The sequence below is a fragment of the Cataglyphis hispanica genome, chromosome 1 (assembly GCF_021464435.1).
Source record: "Cataglyphis hispanica isolate Lineage 1 chromosome 1, ULB_Chis1_1.0, whole genome shotgun sequence".
NCBI classification, from domain to species: Eukaryota; Metazoa; Arthropoda; class Insecta; order Hymenoptera; family Formicidae; genus Cataglyphis; species Cataglyphis hispanica.
In genome coordinates, this window is record NC_065954.1 from 19620705 (window position 1) to 19642141 (window position 21437).

General features: G+C 41.4%; 1 protein-coding gene and 1 long non-coding RNA gene across 5 annotated transcripts in view; one reads left to right on the top strand and one right to left on the bottom strand.

The window, feature by feature from the left end:
- Nucleotides 1-21437, bottom strand: part of LOC126852535 (uncharacterized) — a 259632-nt gene that overhangs the window by 39821 nt on the left and 198374 nt on the right. Inside the window, exon 1 of one of the 3 annotated variants that reach the window (XR_007687840.1) lies at nt 2040-2266. The exons of the other annotated variants lie outside the window; for them this stretch is intronic. This is a non-coding gene — a long non-coding RNA (uncharacterized LOC126852535). Of the gene's footprint in view, nt 1-2039; nt 2267-21437 lie in introns of those variants that run through there. 3 annotated transcript variants of the gene reach the window in all.
- The window catches only part of LOC126851965 (uncharacterized), a 226900-nt gene continuing 207882 nt past the window's right edge, over nt 2420-21437 (top strand). For both annotated transcript variants that reach the window (XM_050596370.1, XM_050596388.1), the window contains exon 1: nt 2420-4459. In XM_050596370.1, coding sequence (XP_050452327.1) covers nt 3728-4459 — 732 coding nt within the window. In that variant the 5' untranslated portion in view covers nt 2420-3727. The remainder of the gene's footprint in view (nt 4460-21437) is intronic.

Here is a 21437-nt window from a genome sequence, read left to right on the forward strand (position 1 = left end):
AAATTCAATAGTGAAGTGATTGCAAACATTAGGCGATTCGTATTCTGTTTTGTAGCCAAACATATTAAATATATGAGATTTCGCAAAAATAAATATAACCACATTTATTCATTCAAGTCGTAAACGTAGCAATAATGTGTGTGAAAATAATTAAGGATATTAATAAATTCTACATATATTAAGAAAATGCGTACTAATGTATGGATTTATGTCTACACAATTATAAATTTCTACATTATTCTAAATGAATATCCTCATTATGATTTTAACAATATTAAAATTGTTGTGTTTGTAAACACATATTTTAAAATTATCTCGAATGTTATAAGATTATTTCTGAATTATTTATATAGCTATGAACATGTCTTTTTAAAATCTTCAAATAATACTTTTATAGAAAATATAATTAAAAAATGTTTAAATAAACTTTAAAAGAATAGAAATCATCAATAGATTAATATGAATTATAACGTCATCTTATAGTCAAAAATTAAAAGAATGTAAATAATAAGCAAACATTTATTTTTTGCAAATGATGATTGCTTTAATCGTAATATAACAATAATATATTAAGTGTATCTTTGATAAATTGATTTTGATGAAAACGCTCGAAACTACATCAACTTTATTTTTGCGTATATGTGAATAACTAAAATATATAAAGTAAATCTGTATGAATGACTGAGCCGATAAATCACTTGTACGCGATAAGAAAGTCGATGACAGATGGACATAGAAAAAAATATGTTATTTTACACTTTTAGTGTGAAGTGCAACATCTAAACGGCTAAAAGTTGTGAAAAAAGTATCGGTATATTTTTTGTTTTAGTTTTTTATTTCTGCGTACCGAAAGTTCTCGGGGAAGCAGAGCGGTGCTCGCTCGAGGCGAGCGTTTTTTTGGAATTAGAGATAAGATAACGCGAGAAGGATGCGACGAGGATGCGGGAAGAAAGACCGGAACGCCAACAAGACGCGACACGATTCGCGAGACGAAGAAATCGGAATTTTCTATTGGATCGAGAATCGAAACGACTATGATTATTGGCTAACGATCAAGTCCGCGTGGAGTATTCCGCGACGATCTTTAAAGGCTGCATGTGTGTTTTAATGTCGCCTTGCACAGATTCGTGTATAACGACGATGTTCTGGTTAGTAAAATCGTATCTAGGAGCATGTCCGCAATCGACGTTACGATAATTTATGGCTTAAATAAATGCCCGATCGGTGTACGAGCGTATACAGGTATCAATTTACATGACGCAACGGATATGTAATCTGATATATCGTGTGGCGGCGGTAGAGACAGACAGACCCACGCCCGGCGGTTCTCATTGAAACTACCGGTGCAAGCAACGCAAAGTAACGATGGAGAAAAAAGGATTGATATGACATACACATACGCACACATGTGCAGAAAAACACGCGTGGAATTTAAATTCAATGACAATAAATTCATCAATATATTAGAACCGATGCATTAACGTGATTTATCGCGAGCAACGTTCTTAACATTATAACGAACGTATGCACCGTGAAATATGAGATTCGTAGGTAACCGAATTTGCAATGCAATATTGCATTGATTTGTTCCGAATTGGATGATGAATTCTATACCTAAACTAGTGAAATTTCCAGGGTTTTTCAGGAGATTTATAGTCCACTGTGTATTTAATTGAATAAAATATATTTTCAAGATCAATGACGTTGTCTGTATATTCAATGCAATTTTTAAATTTCTAATCATTTCAATCGTTTTACCAAACAATTTCATACTTGAATAATATCAATAATGACAAATTAAAAAATCTCATGTATACATATACATGTATATAAACATGAGAAATTTAAAATCAATAAATCGTAAATGATCCAAAAAAATGTACGAATTGTATAATTACGTGCGATCAAGTCACACGCGATTCTGAAAGAGCCATCTTTATTTTTTGAAATAATGGTTTCGAGAGATATCCCGATTGTTTCGTTCCGAAAACTCACTATATACATATATATTCAAAACTCGATAAAGTACAATTCTTTACCGTAACGAGACGATGCTTCCGATGGGATCGGCGGAGACCGACGATCTCACAAAAGATGAACTCTACTTCGTGGAAACTGTCGGTCGGCGGTGGCGGAGGCGGCATCGATGTAGTCGCTCGCGAAAGGCGGGAGGCGGCTGAAGTAGTCCGCGGATAGATAGGTAGAGAAAGGAAGAGGGAAAGAGAGAGAGAGAGAGAGAGAGAGAGAGAGAGAGAGAGAGAGAGAGATGTATATCAACGCTCGGTCGCGTTCGGGCGGCTTCGTGCGTTCTCGCCGACTGGTGGTGGCCGCCTCGCGCCGCGCACCACCGCCGAGAGTTCCACGCTGCGTGAAACGAAACTCGTACGTACGCGATCAGCTCGACCGAGGCCGCCGGCCTTCCTTTGCGTATCGGGCCCCGTTGCGTGTTTCGCGTCGCGGACGACGTCTTTCCTCGTCTCGTGATAATAGCGCGGCGATTGTGTCGGCGACAACGACGACGGTGGTGCGTTATACATACGGCGTGAACGGCTCGCGCGAGCCGGCGGACAGCGCACACACATTCGCGGACGTTACACACATATTCATTCGCGTACGCGCGCATCGCGCAAGGGCGCGAAACAGTTTCAGTCCGATACTTAACGTGGTTCCGCGCGGGAGATTCACGATGCGTTCCCGAGGCAGTGTACCGTAAAGAGTTCTCGCGCCGGTGGTAGCGGATAGCGGGCAAGAAAGCGCGCCAATCGCGCGTCCGGTGTTCGCGTGGTGCTTCACGCTGCTTCACGCTCGGCGGTTTGTCGCAGAAGAGGAGAGGGAGGCAGAGGAGGAGGAGGAAGCGGTGGTGGAGGAGAAGGTGGTGGTGGACAAGCGAGGGTGAGAGTGTGACGAGGGAGAGAGGAGCGTGGTTGGAGAAATTGAGGCTATTGGCAGAGTGTGACATATCTTTTTTGCTCCTCTCGTTTGCATGAAGTTGCCCGCGCGGTTCGGCTTCTCGCGTCAAACCAAACACACGGAGGTTCGCCGCCGGCAGCAGGAACCAGGTAACGATCCGACTTGGGAGAAAATCGGAATCGTAGGCGGGGCCTAAGGTCGGTGGACACGTGACACGGAAACTTGTCCTCCCTTCCACGCGACCGAAATCCACGCGTTCACGGACGACGCCCCGTCCCCGGGAGACGAGACTCGCACGCGTGTATGTGTGCGTAGTGCGTGATGCCTCCCTCGCGTTTCCACGCGGATATTTCCTCGAGGTGAAAAAAACGCTCCCACGATACAGGAATAAGACGAGTGTCTCGGAACTACGTCAGCTATGCGCTTGCAGCACGCTTCCAATGCACATCTCGACATTGACAGAATTCTTGCACTTATGCGAGGTTATGGCACGCGAATCTCGGAGCAGGAACGCAGTGCTCGTCTCCGAATCGCGAAAACTCAAGGCCGTTCTGTAATTTATATAGCTTTTGCATCTGAATAATGCGCATCCGATTCCATTATCATTCGTGCATGACAGTGTCTTTCGCCTCGCCTCCCTCGCGCAATTCCACGATTAATCAACAGCCGCCTACAATCGGCTCGCGACAATCGATCAACGACAATTATCGACGACAATACTACGGCACGATGACCGTTCCATTAATTCGCAACATGATGACGCTGTCGTGGTTATTCGAAAAACGCTGTCACGGCGTCGTCGCGTGAATCCCCGAGGATGCAGCAAGCGAGCGTAGGTGGTTGCGACTCCGGCGCGACGAGTCCTCCAGAGAGATCGCCGGCTAGTTTCGCCATCAAGAGCGAACCCATCGTAGACAGAAACGACGGTGTGAGGATTAAGATCGAGATGCCCGAGCCCACGGAGGCCGGCGTCGAGGTGAAAGGCGAGCCCCGGGAGGATTATCAGCGGCAGCCGAGCAACGATAATTATCGCTACAACGACAAGAAGCCGGGATACGTCCCGGACGTTCTCGGACAGTGTCAGCCACCGGGATATCGTCCCGTAGGACTTCCCAACTCTTTCGGTTTTCCTCCCTTCTACGGGCATCACCATCCAGCAGCATCCATGATGCCGACGGCGTCGTCGTCATTCCCGACCGGACGTCCTTCCCCGGACGGGCCGATCGGTAAAATCGCCGACGGTCACGAGCAGACCGTGTCGCACATCGAACGGCACGCCGCTTACGGCAGGATGCCGCCGATCCCTAACGACGGCTTCCTGCAGGAGCATCATCACCGCTTCGACGCCGGCGATTTTCAACACGCCAACGCCGGAGTGCCGTATCCGGGCTTCCGGCCCACCTTGCGCTCGTCGTACGGCAATCATCATCATCATCATCACCACCATCATCATCAGAACAACAGCGCATATAACAGAAGCGGCCACTATCATCCTAGGCAGCGTAAGTGGAGCAGCACTGCGTTCCGAGGACTGCACCCGCCGATGCCGGTGAGTTTTTCCTCTTATTTCCTTTTATTTCCTTGTAAATCGGTTACGCTTCGCGATTTACTCTTAGTCTTAAATGTTACTTGACAAAAAATTTGCTATAATTTTTACGAGACCAAAAAATTAAACAATTTTAAATCTAGTGTTTCGATTGGAAATATAAAATTGAGATTATGCTTGTCATTGCTGAATTATAAATATTGGAAAATAGAATTTACGATGATGTTATGTATTATTTAGATAATTCTCTTTCTCTCTTTCTAAATAATAGCACTTGCGCGTGTATTTTCTCTCTTATTATCGTTTTCTATCATATAATGATAGTACTTTGGAATCCACAATTTAATCTCTATGGTAATCGACAGCAGTCATAAAGAAGGCTGTCTATTCTTGTGTCTTAAACTCATGAATGTTAAAGAGATTGTTGAGCTGTTCCCACATCTGATAATCCGCAGCCTTTCATCGTTAAAGAGCTTTTTCGATTTGGCAGAAACTGAATATAATGAATCATTGAAATTACATCGCGCATTTTTTTTTTTTCTTTTTCCAAGATTGCGAGAAGAGAAATTGCTTTGATCTCCCGATACATTAGTTATGTATCTCGTATTGGATTATGCGGTTATTCGGAACGGTGTGGCACTTATTAAAGGAACAATACCCTGTGACGAAAGCGAGAATATCGCGTGTTCGCGCGATCTTATTGCGGCTCGATAAGATCGGTAATCGGAGAATGGAGATAGTATCGACGATGACGACGGCGTAGGCGACGGCAGAAATTTCATTTTTCGCCCGCTGGCGCGTACGTATCATCGCCGAGAGAAGGGTAAGATTTCCGAACACGCAACCAGTAATGTTGCGTATCCTCTGCTTCGTGCGAGCGACGCATCATTGTATATCCGCGCGCACGATCGTAAATTGTCGAAATTTCTTAATCTTCCGTATACACCACCGATCCGTATACAATGTTATACCAATACATCCCGTATTGATGAAACAAATAAAAATTAATAATTCTGGTTTTGCGAAATGTTACTCGCGATTTTTCTCTATTTATTTCAGCAGCATCTAAAATATACAACGTTTTTAAATCATATTTTAATATCAAATAAATATAATTTTAGTCATAAAATAATATTTATTTACGTATATAATATTTATTTACGTAAAAATAATAACAAGATGTTAGTAAAACTTATTTATCCTGCATTTTGACATAATTGTATTACCTCAATAACGGAAGACTTAAAGAAAAATTAAAGGTGATATCTTTTATACCATCGCTCTCGCTTCCCATGATTTCTTGCTTCCGTAAGACATTGTGTACGGGACTGCAATTGAAATTGCCGGGCCGGGATGAAGGTTTAATGAAATCGGACGAGACGTCGCGATCGCTCGGTCAAAAATTGCGCTCTGACCGAAATTACATAGTGATTACACGCATCGCGACTGTGGTTCTGCCCCTCGGGGAGGACTCCGCGCGCACCCTTTCGCCGTTCCTCGAAATGAAATCCTCCTTTCTCTCTGTTTTTTTTTCCGGCTCGTGGAATGATACACAGGACTCATTGAGAGTTCGATCAATTTATAAGCGGAAAACGCGGGCGCAGGGCTGGGATGGCGGAAGGGTCGGTTTGCACGACGATTACCGTAACGCCGCGCTCGTAAAACAGATGCGCGTGCCCGGCGTCCATTATATGACGTAATAATCTGCCGTTTCTTATAATTTATCGCTGATCGAGAGAGCAAGCGCGAGCGAGTGAGCGAACAAACGGAGGGGGGGGGGGATAAATATCGTTCGAAATTTCAGTTAAGCGGCCGCATTAATTTACGAGGTGACGATTAGCTCGTCGAATTTGCCGATTTAGCCTCGCAGTTTTCGACGAGGGTCGGATTAGGGCGCGCATGCCGTCCTGGTCTGCTTCTTTCGTTTTATGACACTTTCGTCGCGTTTCCAAATTTATGATGCGAGAACGATTCAACTGGTGGCTTTTGAAGCGATAGATTTCGAGTGTAACAGAGCCGATTCGAGCGCATTTCACTCGTGTTTGTTATACGAATCGAATTGTATTTATAGAGGAGTTTAAACGCTTAAAGAGTTTCACACGAACGGTCTTATCAGCGATCGTAAGAATCGGCGTCGATCGGCTAGGTGTGACTCACTCTCCACGAGAGATCTATCGGTTGTTCGCTCGCGCAAAGTATGAGAAATGCATTAGCTTTGGGTATCATGCGGTGAAACGTTCCGCGAGAAATACCTGCTTGACGATCTTAATTTGTGCCGATATCATGATTGTGTTTTTAACGCGGTTATTTTCAAGTTTCGTACACATTATCGTCACAAGTTAATTTTTTTTCAATTTTAGTTATATATTATATATTGATAAACTACATATATTAACGATATATAAGATAAATATCTTCATTCATATATGTATATAATATATTATGTACAATATAAAATAGATTAAATAATAATAATAATAATTTTTTAAATATTTCCTTGCTGAAAAATTCAATCATAAAAGTTATTAATTTAATTTTTTAAGTTGTTAATTTAATTAATTTATGACTGATGAGAAGAATATTTGATAAAATTATGACAACGCTAAAATTTTAGAAATATATATAAATACTTGACTTTAATTTTAAAACATTATTTATAGTACCTATACATATATAGATCGAGCTCTTTATTCAATTTTATGCTGGAATGTAAACGAATTCACACATTATAATAAGACGATTTGCAGTGCTCTAGAATCGTGTGTTCAGACACTTGCAATATCGGCACGATTGTTCCAAAACGGGGCGACCAAACTAGCCGCGAGAGTTATCATCGCGTTTACCGCATCCGGGCCTCCGCTGCAACTCACACTCTCTCATCAGCATACCGTTTCGTCCCGCTTAACGAGCGCGTTTATCTTCCACGGGTACACGCACCTGTATCGAGATAACGCTCAGTAACGTACGATCGCAACGAATAAGGGCATTGAATCGATGCCGATCCCTTCGGCTCCGTTTTCCATCGCGTGCGCGCTCCCGATCTTACGACGGAGTCGCGTCGCCTCGCAAACCCGGAGGCGCGAATCAGTCTATAAATTTTGCGATCGGGAAGTCGCGCACCTGCGTACTTCGCAAAGACCAAGCAAAGTGATCAGAGCCGCGATAGTGTGAGACTATTTTCTTTGCTGTTTGTCGCGAGTAGCGACGCCGATTCGTTTCTGAGAATCGAGATTTATTTCCGCGATGTCTTGAAATTTCGAAGAAAATTATTAGTCTCGGAGTATACACACGTACACATAATGTAAAAGAATTATGATATTAATTTTTGTAATTTAAAATTGTTATGTTTTATTGTTTCGATGCATTGGCCATATAAGCCCCAACATTGTATATAAAATGACATCAATGCTAATTGCGACAATTATTTCTTGATAGCATTGTAAAGATAATAAATACTTCCTCCATATGTTGGAATACAATCGTAAATTATTCTACAATCGTAGCCGTACGAAGAAAAACTAGTTTAATAAGCAGTCTTGATTATTTATCATTGAGTAATTTTTTATTCGAGTTATTTTCTCTATTATACTTCTAACAAAAAACTGAATTATTACATATTCCACTACACGTGAACATTGTCAATAACAAGCATATGCGTATAATCTATACTCTCGTAAAATTTATTAATAGATATCGTAGAAATAAGTAGAAAATATATACATATATGAAGAGATTACTGTTCATAAATTTCATATTACGTATTTTTTACTATAATAATATAATAATCTTATCTTGTTTATGCTAAAATTATTGAAAAATAATAACATAATTCCGACATTATATTTTTTGAACACTTTTTCTAAAATAAAAAATATTTATCCGTATAATTATTTCTTAATATATACATAAATAATATGAAAATTTATGCATGAAAATGTATTCTTTATACAAATATACTTGGAAAGATGTTTTTACATAGATGAAAAAATATAAATGCGATTATTGTGACATATAAAATATTCCATAAATGTGGATACATAAACTCGTTCGAGAAACTGCATCTTCATTCTCACAAGCAAATTTATTCCGTCGCGTGACACCAATGTTGATCGCGCACAATTTAAGCGACGGAGTTTTCTCACATTTTGTCATTCATCGATTATTCAATATATAATTCTGCCGACATGTCTATACGTCAGGTTAAACGCGAAACCGCGTCAATTTGCGAATAACGTCGCGCGCGACCACGTTGCGGATGGACAGGAAATAAAAGGAAATAAAAAAGAGTGGAAGGGCAGCGAGACATGATCCAGCGGGACCACACGAGGAAAAGAAAGGAATACGTTTGCACGCCTCCAATGTCGGAGGGGCCCGCGACGCCCCGAAGCGGTTCCGCTCGCCAGATGCGTGCGCGAGCCGGACACGCCGATGCATTTTTCTACCTGAAGGGCGTCCAATTGAGCGCAACACATGGCGCTGCGGCTGCGCCCGAGACGCGGGTCCGGGTCCCCGCGCACCGATTCGTCTCGTATCGTCGAGGAAACGAGCCGTCGTCGGGCGTTTGATCGTCACGCTTTTCATCATTGGCAAACACGCTAGACAACGGCATTTGTTGTTCATCACCCGGGCTTCGGGCGCGTGATCGCAGCGCGTCACGGGCCCCCGCGTTCTGTAACGACGACTCGCGGGGAATCTCCTCGAAATGTTGCCCTCGGCGCTCGAGTTTTCTGGATCATAAAGCGGTTTAAATATCGCTTGTGTGTGAAACGCCACGCGACTTTGATATATATATATATATATATATAAATACATTCTATGTTACACAGTGCTCACGTGGATGTACGTACATTCTTGTGTGTACGGATGTGTGTATTTCTCTCTCTGCATACGTTCTCCACGCGCTTACTTAACGACGGTTGACGCGCAATAAAAAGCGCGCTTCTAGTTACCGCTGCAAAACACGCGGCACCTCAATGACACAACGACACACTCATTACGAACCAGTCTGTACGTCGCCGATCACTCCACGCGCGAGTAATCGCGCGAGTGTTGGTACGTGTCACTTTGTAATGCATGAATAATTAATGGCAGACATTTAACTCTTCATGTTTTCTCTTTGACGCTTAACGGGTGCGTCCCGTTTCATCTCTAGCGATGGTTTCATATTGCCATGTTTCTTTCCATTTTTCTCTAAGCTTGTAATGCTAATTGAATAATCGAAATTGAATATCGAAATTAATTAATTCTAACGTAAAATATGACTCCTATATTACGGAGCTTCGATTACATATGTATAAACAATCGTTTATTACATTTCCGCACCTCTCGTTGGAAGAGGATTAGATCGGAAGTCGATAATATTGTTGCTAAAGTATCGCAAAAAATATTGGTACCGTTGTGTTGACAAAAATGAAGAAAAATATAATCAATCTCGGTTGGTGAAGAAGTGTAACGACATTCCTAAACAATCGTAGAGATCAGACGAATCGCATACCATGACTAAAAGGAGGGTATCGTCACCCCACGTTAGAAGCAGAGCATAACGAAGAATAAATAATTAACGAGCGGCTGTAGGCCTGCGGTTTCGGCTCGCACGCGCCCTATCATGCGACTGTCGACGGCTGGCGTTTCGTTTTTTTCTTTTTTTTTTTTTTTAGCAGAAATACGGAAACGACAATAGTCAACATTATGTCGAAAAAAAGTGGATTCTAAAATCCTCCACCTATCCATAATTTCTTCTATATTAATTATTAATGCCGGTAGTTATCAAACATGACGAGAAATTAATTAATTGCTTAAAAATTTGTAATTTTTATTTAATAAAACGAATAAGTAGCTAATAGTATTTTTGTTATCTTGAAATAAAACAATTCTTATGACTGATATAAAAATAATTTTTATATTTTAATTATGTTTTAATATTTGTATGCGCTCTTTCTGATATATTTACTTGATATAAGATCAAATATCGATATTTGTAACACTGATATCGGTTTAAATCATTTTTTCTTGATATAATAACTTTGATATGTGATCACAGGATGATTTATTTTTTCCTATGTATCATTACGCGTTTGAATTGAACGCGCAATCATATCGACGAGATTACTTCTTCGAAAGCTTTTTTTTGCATAAAATACTTACATAAAAAAGGCCAATAATTTTTAACTGGTCGACCGTAACGCGATATCGCGTTTCTTCGTAATCACGCTTCTATAATCTCCCGCTCTTGCGCGCGACCTAAAAGCCGCGCGGCTTAATTAAGTTCTGCTCGCGTGCCATGATCGACTGAGAAAACCGCGTAGTTTCAACTGTCGACATAAACTAACAGAGAATGATACGCGCGAATTCTTTATCGTGTGTATGTATATAGTGGCAAAAATCTTTTCTCGGTTATACAATATCGTTATTTTCTTACGCCGCAATACCGTCGACACGATGAGATTCCGTAAATGTCATAAGCACCGAGGAGAATCGGGCGAGGAATATATCGCGCAATTTTTTTTTTCTGCAATTAATAGGACACATCGATATTGCGGTGCGTTTGCGCATTTCCAAGCGGCATACGAGATCTGTGGGAACGCACGCGCATATACACACACATATTATGTTGTGAATACTTAAACCGTAAATCATATGACTATCCGTCAAAGGGTACTCGAGCAACGTTGCATTCATTAGTGATACCGATAGAATGTTGGAAAGTGCCTCTCATGTGACTCGCTTTGAATTGCACTCTATCGCATTGACAAACGTAAAATGTCTCCTAGTTTAATGGCCGGGATATGCTAATAAAATGTCATAGTAGAAAGAATGTCTTTTTTTTATAATTTAATTAAATTTTAATATTTGCATATACATATTAATAATAGGATATAAGGACCTTGAAATATAGATCTGATATCTGTAGCCACCACCATAAATATCTAATCAATATTTAGACAAAAATAAAACAACGTTATAAAATGAATACTGATTTGTATGAATATTTGTCTCTCATGAAACTTTTTTTAATTAACATTTACCGGCGTGTATTCATTTTCTCCTCGCGCATCTCAGTGACATGCTCGACGTTTTGATTGGTTTCGATTAGCATCACTTGTCATCAGTAATTGCTTTTAGTGACATAAACATTATTTATAGGCGTTTATATTCAACGAAATCGCTATATACATAACTCGATAAGAATAAAGATCTAATTGATAAATACCATAAATCAATATTATAAAAGTACAAAATTATGATAATTACAAATGTAGAAAAAAAAATTATACATGACTGCAAGTGAAATAAAATTATTACACCGATGTCTTTTTTGTTCCTCGGATCTTTATGGATTCATTTGAATATACACATATATACATACGAGCTCAAGCAGCCAGGTTTTATCTATATATAATCGCGACGACACGTTACCTGACCTCGCGATTACGTTACAAAGAGACACGGGAACGCTCGTTTATTGGCCGCCACTACGTTTTACGAGCGCTGACACTGGCTCACGAGCGCTCAGCTATCGTTGGCATTATGATCACTGCCATTAAAGTAATTGACGCCGCTCGAAGGAGATAGATACGCTTCTTATTGACCGACCCCGGCGACACCACTCGACGTCGCTTCAACGAGCGTCCAGTCTCGACCTCAGCACCGTACACGCTCGAGCGATCGATTAGATGCCGCCGCCGCGAGTCGCAATTTGCATTAGAGCGTTATTCCCTGCCTTTCGTAATTCCGAGAGCGCGATCTCTTTTCTCTTCCGCCATTCAACGACACCCATTCATCATCGTTTCGCTTTAGCCCGAGTCGAACGTTGCAATTACATAATAATGATCGCCGTGAATCGATAATCGGTTTATCTAATTATAATCGACGCCCGCGATCGATTTCGTCGCAGGTGTGTCGACACACGTGTCTATTCTGCGAGAGCAGAATTTGATTAGGATAGATTTTTTTTTATTTCTCACATGCTATAATGTTTTGATTCTCTTATGAAATTTTTTTAATTTCTCGTGTCAAATTTTTCTTCAACGAGAAAGTTAGCGTTTTCTTGAAAGTATTTTGGATAACGCCCTTCAAGAGTTTTATATAAAAAGATATTAGAGCTTTTTTTGACTAAAATAACGAATTATGTGTTTTTATATAATGATACCATTAAGTTTTTCAGATTCCTATTTTTTTTACACTTAATCATCAGTCAACCTAACTTAATTGTTTTTTAAATATATCATAAGAACTCTAAAACTCTTTAGGGAAGAACTACAACTCTAAATCAATTATATCGAAATTCTGAAAATATGAACTGATAACGTCACACAGAAGTCAAATATATACAGCGACCGCGGCATGCGAACATTCGATTCTTTATGATGTCATTAAATGCGTGTACTTGCTCTCTCTTTCATAACGAACATCATTATGATTTGATCGGTGTTTCACGATCGCGCCGATCACGAAGACCAAAGATGCTCAAAAGTGTCATTTGGTCGCGCGCTGACTTTACGACCACTGACACCTAACGCGACCTGCAATGGCGCGCTGACTATGCGGCACGTGTGCGCATTTGCCCTGGGATGTTACGGCCGCGAATATTAAAGTAATTGATGCCTCCATAAAGCAGCGAACAGCGGCGTGTCTTCGATGTCCCTGCGAAGACTCTGGGTGCTTTAAGTCGTGTTCACATAACTCTGCGCGCGTGCTTCATCTTGACTCCGATCTTGCCAACGTATCCTATCGGTTACATCTCTGTTGTTCGATATTGGATTTGTAATTTCTTGTCCCAGCCCGCTCTTTAAACGCGTTTTTAAATCACAAAGTCTAATAATCGATGTAAATCGTAATTATATAGAATACAGATTTAAAATTTTTCATTTTTGACAACTTTAATTTATTCAGCCACACCTAAAGAAAAATTATTTTATACATATGTGTGTGTATGTAAATAAAATTTTTCTATACTCGACTCAAGTTAAAATTGACAAAAATAAAAGACTTGGATTACCTGTATATAAAATACAATATTGTAAAGCATGAAAGTGTATTTCATCTCCGCGTGTAGATTTTTTTTTCTCATTTCTCTCACTGTGAGTCAATCCGCATAAAGCAGACAAGAGAAACTCGCGGATAGTTCCATGTGTGATCGCCTTTAACTTTGCAGCAGTCGTTCCTTGTCTCATATATTTCCTGGATACGTGCCCGTGTCACCATTTCGCTCGCATGTTTTCTCTCTCTCTCTCTCTCTCTCTCTCTCGCTCACTCTCTTTCTCCTTTTCTCTCGTAATTTCTCTCGTCTCGCGACTACCGTCCGATGGGGATTCGCGTTCTTCGGCAACCGGTTCTACGTGCACAGCATTCTTCGCTATACAAAAAGATTCCTCTATGTCGCACATCATTTCGGTGTTACGAGAATTCTACATCATCCTTATTGGATTGAGAGATAAAAGTTAAGTAACATCTTAAGCACATATTTTACATATAGTATAACAAAATTTATTTTTATTTCTTTTGTATTATATAATTTTTTTTTATTCAAATATATACACGTAATTATGAAAAAATGAAAAATTACGCAGCGTAGGAAATTAAGATGAATCTGCTGATTTCTCCTTATCTCGCAATCTCGATGCAAGATGTAAAACACGAGTACGCTTTTACACCGGCGCGGCGCGATTTAAAGACCAGCTCGGTCGCGTAGGCGGCTGCCTCTTCCCTCGGTGTAAACCGAGCTTTACGACTCGCACGGTATCGTCGATCGTGAGATCGTATTAGAGCACCGCGTCGGCGTCGGCTTTGGGTTTAGTTGGAGCGGGGGGTGCCGAGGGGGAACAACAGTGCGCACCGATACAGCGGGAACGAGACAACGGGATGTGGAGGCAACACAGTGGTGTGAGCGTACAGACAGTAGGGAGAGAAAGAGGAACAGGGAGATATTGCAGAGGGGCACATGGAAGGAACAGCGTGTAACGATGTATCAAGCTGTTGCGCCCCTGGCGTGTCCGGCAATGGTGGATCGTCGCTTTGAGCTGGACCGCGGCCGCTTCGGCTCTGCATCATGCCTTTACACGCTCCCAATGCCCAAACGAGGGACGATAATGCCTTCGCTCTCGTCTTGTTCCCGCGTATAGACACTATTAATTTCGTATCCCCCGCCTGGCGCGCGAGCCGCGCCGCTGGATTCGTCCGATTGACTCGTTCGACCGCATCGCCGCTGGATACCGAGCGTATTAATATTATTTTCGATAATTCGCAACGAGAACGGAATCGACACGTCGTCGCTTCGCGATCGATCTTCCACTTGGAAGATAATGGCAAATGTACGTGCGAAAGTTAGTTGCTGTCTTGTCCAAAGATGTTAATTGTTGAAGCTATTAATTATAACATTTTTGCACCATGAAAATTATTTTATTATTCCATATATGAATGTGCTATTTCACATCTTTCTCTTTCTATATGTATATATAACATATTAAATAAATGAAAAAGCTATTTTAAAATGTAAATTAATAATAATAAAATAAATATATATTATAGTATGTGTATAATATAATGTAGTAGTAAAAATATATATAATATAAATACATTTTTAATAAAAATAAAATTTAACCAAAATAAAATCATGGTTGACAATACATTGTATACAATTTTGAATCTTTTTTTGAGCCACGACATTTGTTGCCACGAGAGCGAACGTCACAAATACAATGGCGAGTCAAAGTGGACTTTAAATGGCGCAACAACAGATTGAATCCGGCGAAATGCACGGCTCTCTATTACAATCTCGGTCATTATTAGCGTCACGTGAATAGGCCGTGTAATATATCCTCGTGCGTCAGCCGAGACCGTCATTTTCACGGAGTGTCACGGTGCACAAAACAGAAGTACCGGACGTATAATGACACGTTGACAGGTGCGTACGGCTTGACGGCCGATCGATGGCCGTGAACGTGCACGCGAGAGCATAGCCATAGCACGCGACACGTGTGAACGCGTGCATGTGTGTATCACACGCAGCTATATACAAATATACATATATGTCACAGCTCGACGATACGACGATGCGTGCGAGGAAACGGCGTGTACGTTTCGCACGTGCCCGCCGTACGTCGTTCCGGTTGGAAAGCTTCTCTTCTTCACCGCCTTCGGACCTCTTCGTTTCTCGACTTGCACATATTCGTGTCCCTTCTCATGTATTTACATTGCTCTATTACGGTAATGCGGCAGAATCAACTGTTACCGGCGGGGCTCAATATTTTATACGCGAAAGCGTTGTTGGCTTTTGTTTCGCGAGACACGACGACCTTTTCTTTTCTTTTTGTTTTTTTGCAATGATTTTCTACAAAGTTAATTCGCCAGTTACCTTCTTAGCTAGTAAATAATCGAACGCGCTCGTGTGGGAAAGTCCGCAGGGGAGCTCAGACAAGTAGACGGATAATTCATTGTTGTTTTTCCGAAGGAAATCGAGGAGTGTGAGACAAGATTGCATGCATGTTCTCATAGAAAAGAAAGAAAGTATCAAGGTATCGCGTTATCGTACATTTGGAAATCAATCGTGAAACAGGCTCTGCGAGTAGTTTTAGTAACGCGCCGAATCGAGTCTCTTCCCGCGAGGACATTCAAGATGAGATCATTTCGTCAAGTTACACGGACTTTTAGGGTCGATAGATGAAAAGGGGCAAGGATGGTCGAGGGACGTAACACGACGCGAATGTATCCGAGCTCGAGGAAGACTGCCAACCCTTGCCTAGGGGTAGAAGGGGGGAGGGGAGAGAGTCCACGAGACGGAAACCCCGGGAAAGGGTATCTGTTGTCATGGTCCCTGATGCTCCATTATTGATTAAAGATGGCTGGCTTGCCGGCTGGCTGGCTGGCTAGATGGATGGCTGGCGTAGTCGTGACGCCATTTTAATATGCGCAATTATAATGTGTATCTAGAGCCTTCAGGGAAAGGAGGTTGGAGGGAGCGATGTGCGGAAAGGTACCAGTGTAGGGTAGAACACGGCAAGCTAGGAGGTCCAACCGAGAGGGAGGTAGGGGAGGGAGGTTTGTCGAGCGAGTGGCGGAGGAGAGAAATGGGAAATACACTGTTCGGCGGGTGACCCGGGCTTACCTTCTTTGTTTGCCCGAAATCAGAGGGGAACCGTGTAATTGAGGAGTTAATTAGGACGCGTTCGGCGCTTTAATTGGGTTCTCTTCTCCCGTTCTCTCGCGATTCTTGCCGCTCGCGGTCGTCTCTCAACAGGTAGTCAGCGTTTGCATCGTTTACATCTCGCGAACATCGAACGCGAAGACTGATTTCGCGAGAAGTAACTTGCCTGTAGCGCTTGACCGAGTTACTGCATTAAAAGTTTGGATTAAAAATGCAAGATGGGGAATTAGAAATGTTACTATATTTAAATAGACGTATGAGTGGTGGAAAGACCTATCTTAAAAGTTTTTTTATATATCAAATTTAATATTTGGGAGGCATGTGAATATTAATAATAAAATTCGTTGAGTGACGTATATTGCTGGCGACATTCACATGAATAAAAATATTTATTTGATTCTCGATAAATATTTTGCGTCGAGAATCCCGTTCATTAATGCATACCGATAGCGTGATCAGCTGTGGTATTAACGAAACGGAGTTTTGAGAGTAATGCGCACCTATTGAGATCACGTGGTTATCGGAAAACTCGATGAGATAACAATGAGGCCGGCTCATTAGTGGCGAGGTTACAATGACGTCGCATCAGTTCGATATTCGACAATATCGTTGCGCGGTGTTGTTCATGTTGGATCATGGAGCTCGTAATATCGCCATTAGCACGAGTTACGGGCGGATTTTCCACCATTGTGTCGTAAAATGACTCTCACAATAACAGTCAAATTGCAATGTATCGGTCACTGCAGCCCGATAACAGCCCGTTCTGACGTTTTATCGGTTGCATCATTATTTTTTCTTTTTAATTTTTTTCTTTTAGAGACGTGACGATAGGAACGTATATGTACGTAAAAAAAATTTTTTTATTTTTTACAAAGTGATAAATGTTACATTAAAAAAAAAATATTTTTTTAGTTTTAATTTTTTTTCTTTTTCTTTATCACATCATTTTGTTTAAATTATAATAGTAATGACGAGGAAATAATTCGTTGACAACAAAATTACAAGGATGATCATGAATTTGGATATCCGCCACATCTGTGGGCGTATACACGGTGTACGCAATAACGGCGGTGTACGTCAGGCAGATACGCAGGCCTACAATGCCCGTAATAGAGGAATTAATGCGTGCTGCGTGTGGTCGTGCCCTACAGGGGTTTCGCGAGATTTCCGATAGCATTGTCCGCACGCATAATTCGTGTGCGCAATTAATTGAGACCGAAGAACCGGCGGCTGACATCTTTAAAAACGGCGGGAGCGACGTCGCGAAGGATCGTCCTCGTTATTCGTTACACACGAGATGCATGCGCGCCCGGATATACGTACACGCCCACCCGGATATACACTTGCAATTAGTTACCAAGTATACGTTCGAGAAGAATGAAATACCCTTTAAATTCATATTTCTAACGGCCTTGAGCGTTTTGTTTGTTTTTTTTTTTTCTTTTAGAAATTTGTTCGCATACCAAAGATTATTTGAATTTATTATTTACATTCTGTCTATTCATTATTTCATTAAATTAAATTAAATTTTATGCAGAACCCAGGTTTCTTTGTCGCCATTTCTTCCATTATTGTATTTATAGTACTCATAGACGTTTGTAATTTTCTTCAAACAATTTGAAGAACTGCCTACACGACATGCGTAATGCAACATGCATGCAGAATGTACTTTTTATGAAAAAGCAAATAAAGACGCGTGTGGGAAGGATGCCAACGGCTTTTCCCCACAGCGAGTCGTCGTTGCCATCAGCGCTTCCTTGCTTACCACGACATTAACGTATTTTTTATTTAAGACATCGCGCTATGTGACGAAGGGACGATACGGTGTAATGCACCTGTAGTCGATAGGTCGTCGACTGACAGAAGTCAGTCCTAGCGGTCCCTCCTTTCCTCGGAAAAATGGCGAGCTGCAATTACGCGTATGGGGCGGTCGCTTCAAAACACGACGTATTTTCTCGGTTTGATACTGAATAGGTATAATCAGTCGTAAAGAAAAATTTATTAGTGAGTCGTGTATGGTAAATTTAAGATTCCATATGAAGTACAGACAAAGGAAATGTTTTATTTAAAAAAAAGAAATAAGTGCAGACGCAATAGCCTCAGTTGTCTTCTAGATAAAAGAGAAAGATAAAATTAAAGAAAATGTATATGTTTATGTCGAAAAGATGCAAGAAAGGATGTTATGTGTCAACTGCATGTGTAGAGCGATAAAATATATAACATATATATATATATATATATATATATATAAAATACTAATTCAATAATAATTCATAAAATAATAATTCATATATGTGACTGAAAGAAACATAGAAACTCTTCGTGTTGACAATTAATAACCAGCATAAGAGAGATGTAAATACTAATCACCTTTGCAAAAGTCCCGTTAATAACATTTCAACGCGAAGTCTCGTTGCCGCTACTCGTGTATCTCGAGATCGATACCTTTTCACGTAGCTTTCACGCAAAAATTTTTCTACGCAGTGTACACGAGAGAGAAGCGTGATTCATTGCGCGGAGATGCGAGTACCTCCCCTCGAGATTGCGTTCGCGCAGATGACGAGGCGAAGTTGAGCTCTCGTCGGTGTTGGCGCTAAGAATTTTCTCATACGCCTGCAAATCACTGAAAGTAATTACAATGTTCCGCGACGAGACGCGTCAACCTGTCTATTTTCCAGCGTTTTTTTTTTTTTCCGCGAGCGATTGCATCTGAACGCGTATCCATGGAGACGTTCGTGCAACTTTTTTTTCTTCTTTTGCGCGTTGATCCGACTTACGTATATGAAAAAAAGATATGTGCGGCATGTATCGGAATTCGTCGCCGAGTAACAGCACATTAATCGGTATCTTAACACATTGAATGTCATGACGGTTATCATGACCGGTACGATATAACTGGAATACGACCTGTTCCATCCATTTATACATACGTACAAAATGTAAATCAACTGTATTTAATTATATATACGGTCAGTAAAGAGTCAATTAAACTCGCGATAATGCGAGTATATTTCTCGGAAATTGTATTCGCTCAACATGTAATTTTTAATATATTTTTAGATAGTATCTTACATCGTATCTTTTAGACAGATCTTTGAAAAGAAAACGGAATCTGCATGGCATTTATTAATATGCTAATTAGCTTTTTAATCTACATAATTATTATAAAATCGAAACCTGATTGTTTCCTAAATATAGCTCTTTGAAAGATTAATAAAATATAATGATAAGAGCCACGTGAAACAAATTTGTTTTTATATAAGAATGATATTATATATACAGAGTGTCTGATATCATCGTGTGCAGGTAGAGTAGGTAAAATCGAAGAGAAAAATCCTTTACCATTTTATAATTTTTGTAATAATTATTACGAGAGGTCAATATCGGACACCTTGTATATATGAATTACACAACGCGACATGAACGAAACTGAATCTTTAAGAAATTCAACACGGAAACATGTGGCGAGATGATAACGGGGGGGTGTAAAGCGCAATGAACGTCAAACATCTTTGTGGTGCGTCTCTGACGGACAAGAGCGGACAGGAGAATAGTGAGGGATAGCGAAGCGGGCTTTTTGCTGAGCGCGTAAATTGTCCTCAGACTCTGCGAGAGCGTAATGAAAGATGACGCGCGGAATTCCGCGACCTCGTCTCCGTTTAATTCGTCGGCGTGACGCACCCCCGCTCTCCTCCACCTCGCTCCCTCCCCCTATTTATCTCTGCCGGTGGCATGACGGAACGCGTTTTGTCGTCACGTTATGGCGCGCGCACCGATCGTTTTGTCGCTGGCAATTACGGGACACGAAGTGGGCGGCACATAGCGTGTCGCACGCGCCGGGGCTTTGATGCGCGGATCGCGCGATCCTCGTCCCCCCCTCGGAACGCCGGGACGTCGTGCGGATGTGTTGCCCGGACGAAGCCACGAGACTGTGACATGACACGCCGATGTCACACCGTCTGAGCACGGGGCTCCATCAGATTAAAGTAGTTAGCCGGCCGTTTAGCGACGCGCGCTTTAATCGTGCCGCGGAAAATCTGCGCGTTTAAGCGACAATCGCGCTGCTTTAATTAATTAAATGAACGCACGTCGGCGCGGAATGTAGACTTGAACTTGAGCTCGTTAAAACGCGCGAGCGAGCGTTGCGTTTTGCGGCACGCACGATAATTATAGATCCAGACTTTTTGGGCAACACTCCTCGTGGTCTTATTACAAGCATATAGGGAGTTGAAACGGTGTCGTAATTTCTAAGAATGTGATTAAAAAATGTATCAAGATGTTTATAAAAAATTTAATTGATTTGTAATTATTATACTATATCGTTGTGAGAACGTATCTCAAGTTTGTCATATATAATACCATTATTAAAGATAATAATATTCTTCTTCTACGGAGCCGCAAGACACCGACCACGTTATCAACGCTCGGAAGGATCGATCGGTCGCTTTCGGAGGCTCGTCTCGCGCGCGCCGGAGGTTGAGGATGAGCGCGCATAAATACATACAGCCGTTGGATTTGCATAGGTCGAACACGAGCCTGAACTCCTTGGCGCTTTTACGGCACGGCTCATCCCGCGGCGCACTCGCGCGCGGTAGCGTGTCGCCTACGAAATTGATACTCGTCGCGAGATATCGCGCTGACGTAAGTGTAATGTTCGCTGAAACGCGTGATTAGGCTCGACCGCGGTGCCTCCACCGAAATAACCAACATCGTCATAGTGGCATAAGGTTCGCCTACTAGGCCATATCGGCCGCATAACATCCCGCTCGAGGGGAGAGCTACTATAATTTTCACTTATCTCCGGCTTATGAACCGCTCCAAAGTATGGCGTTGAGATTT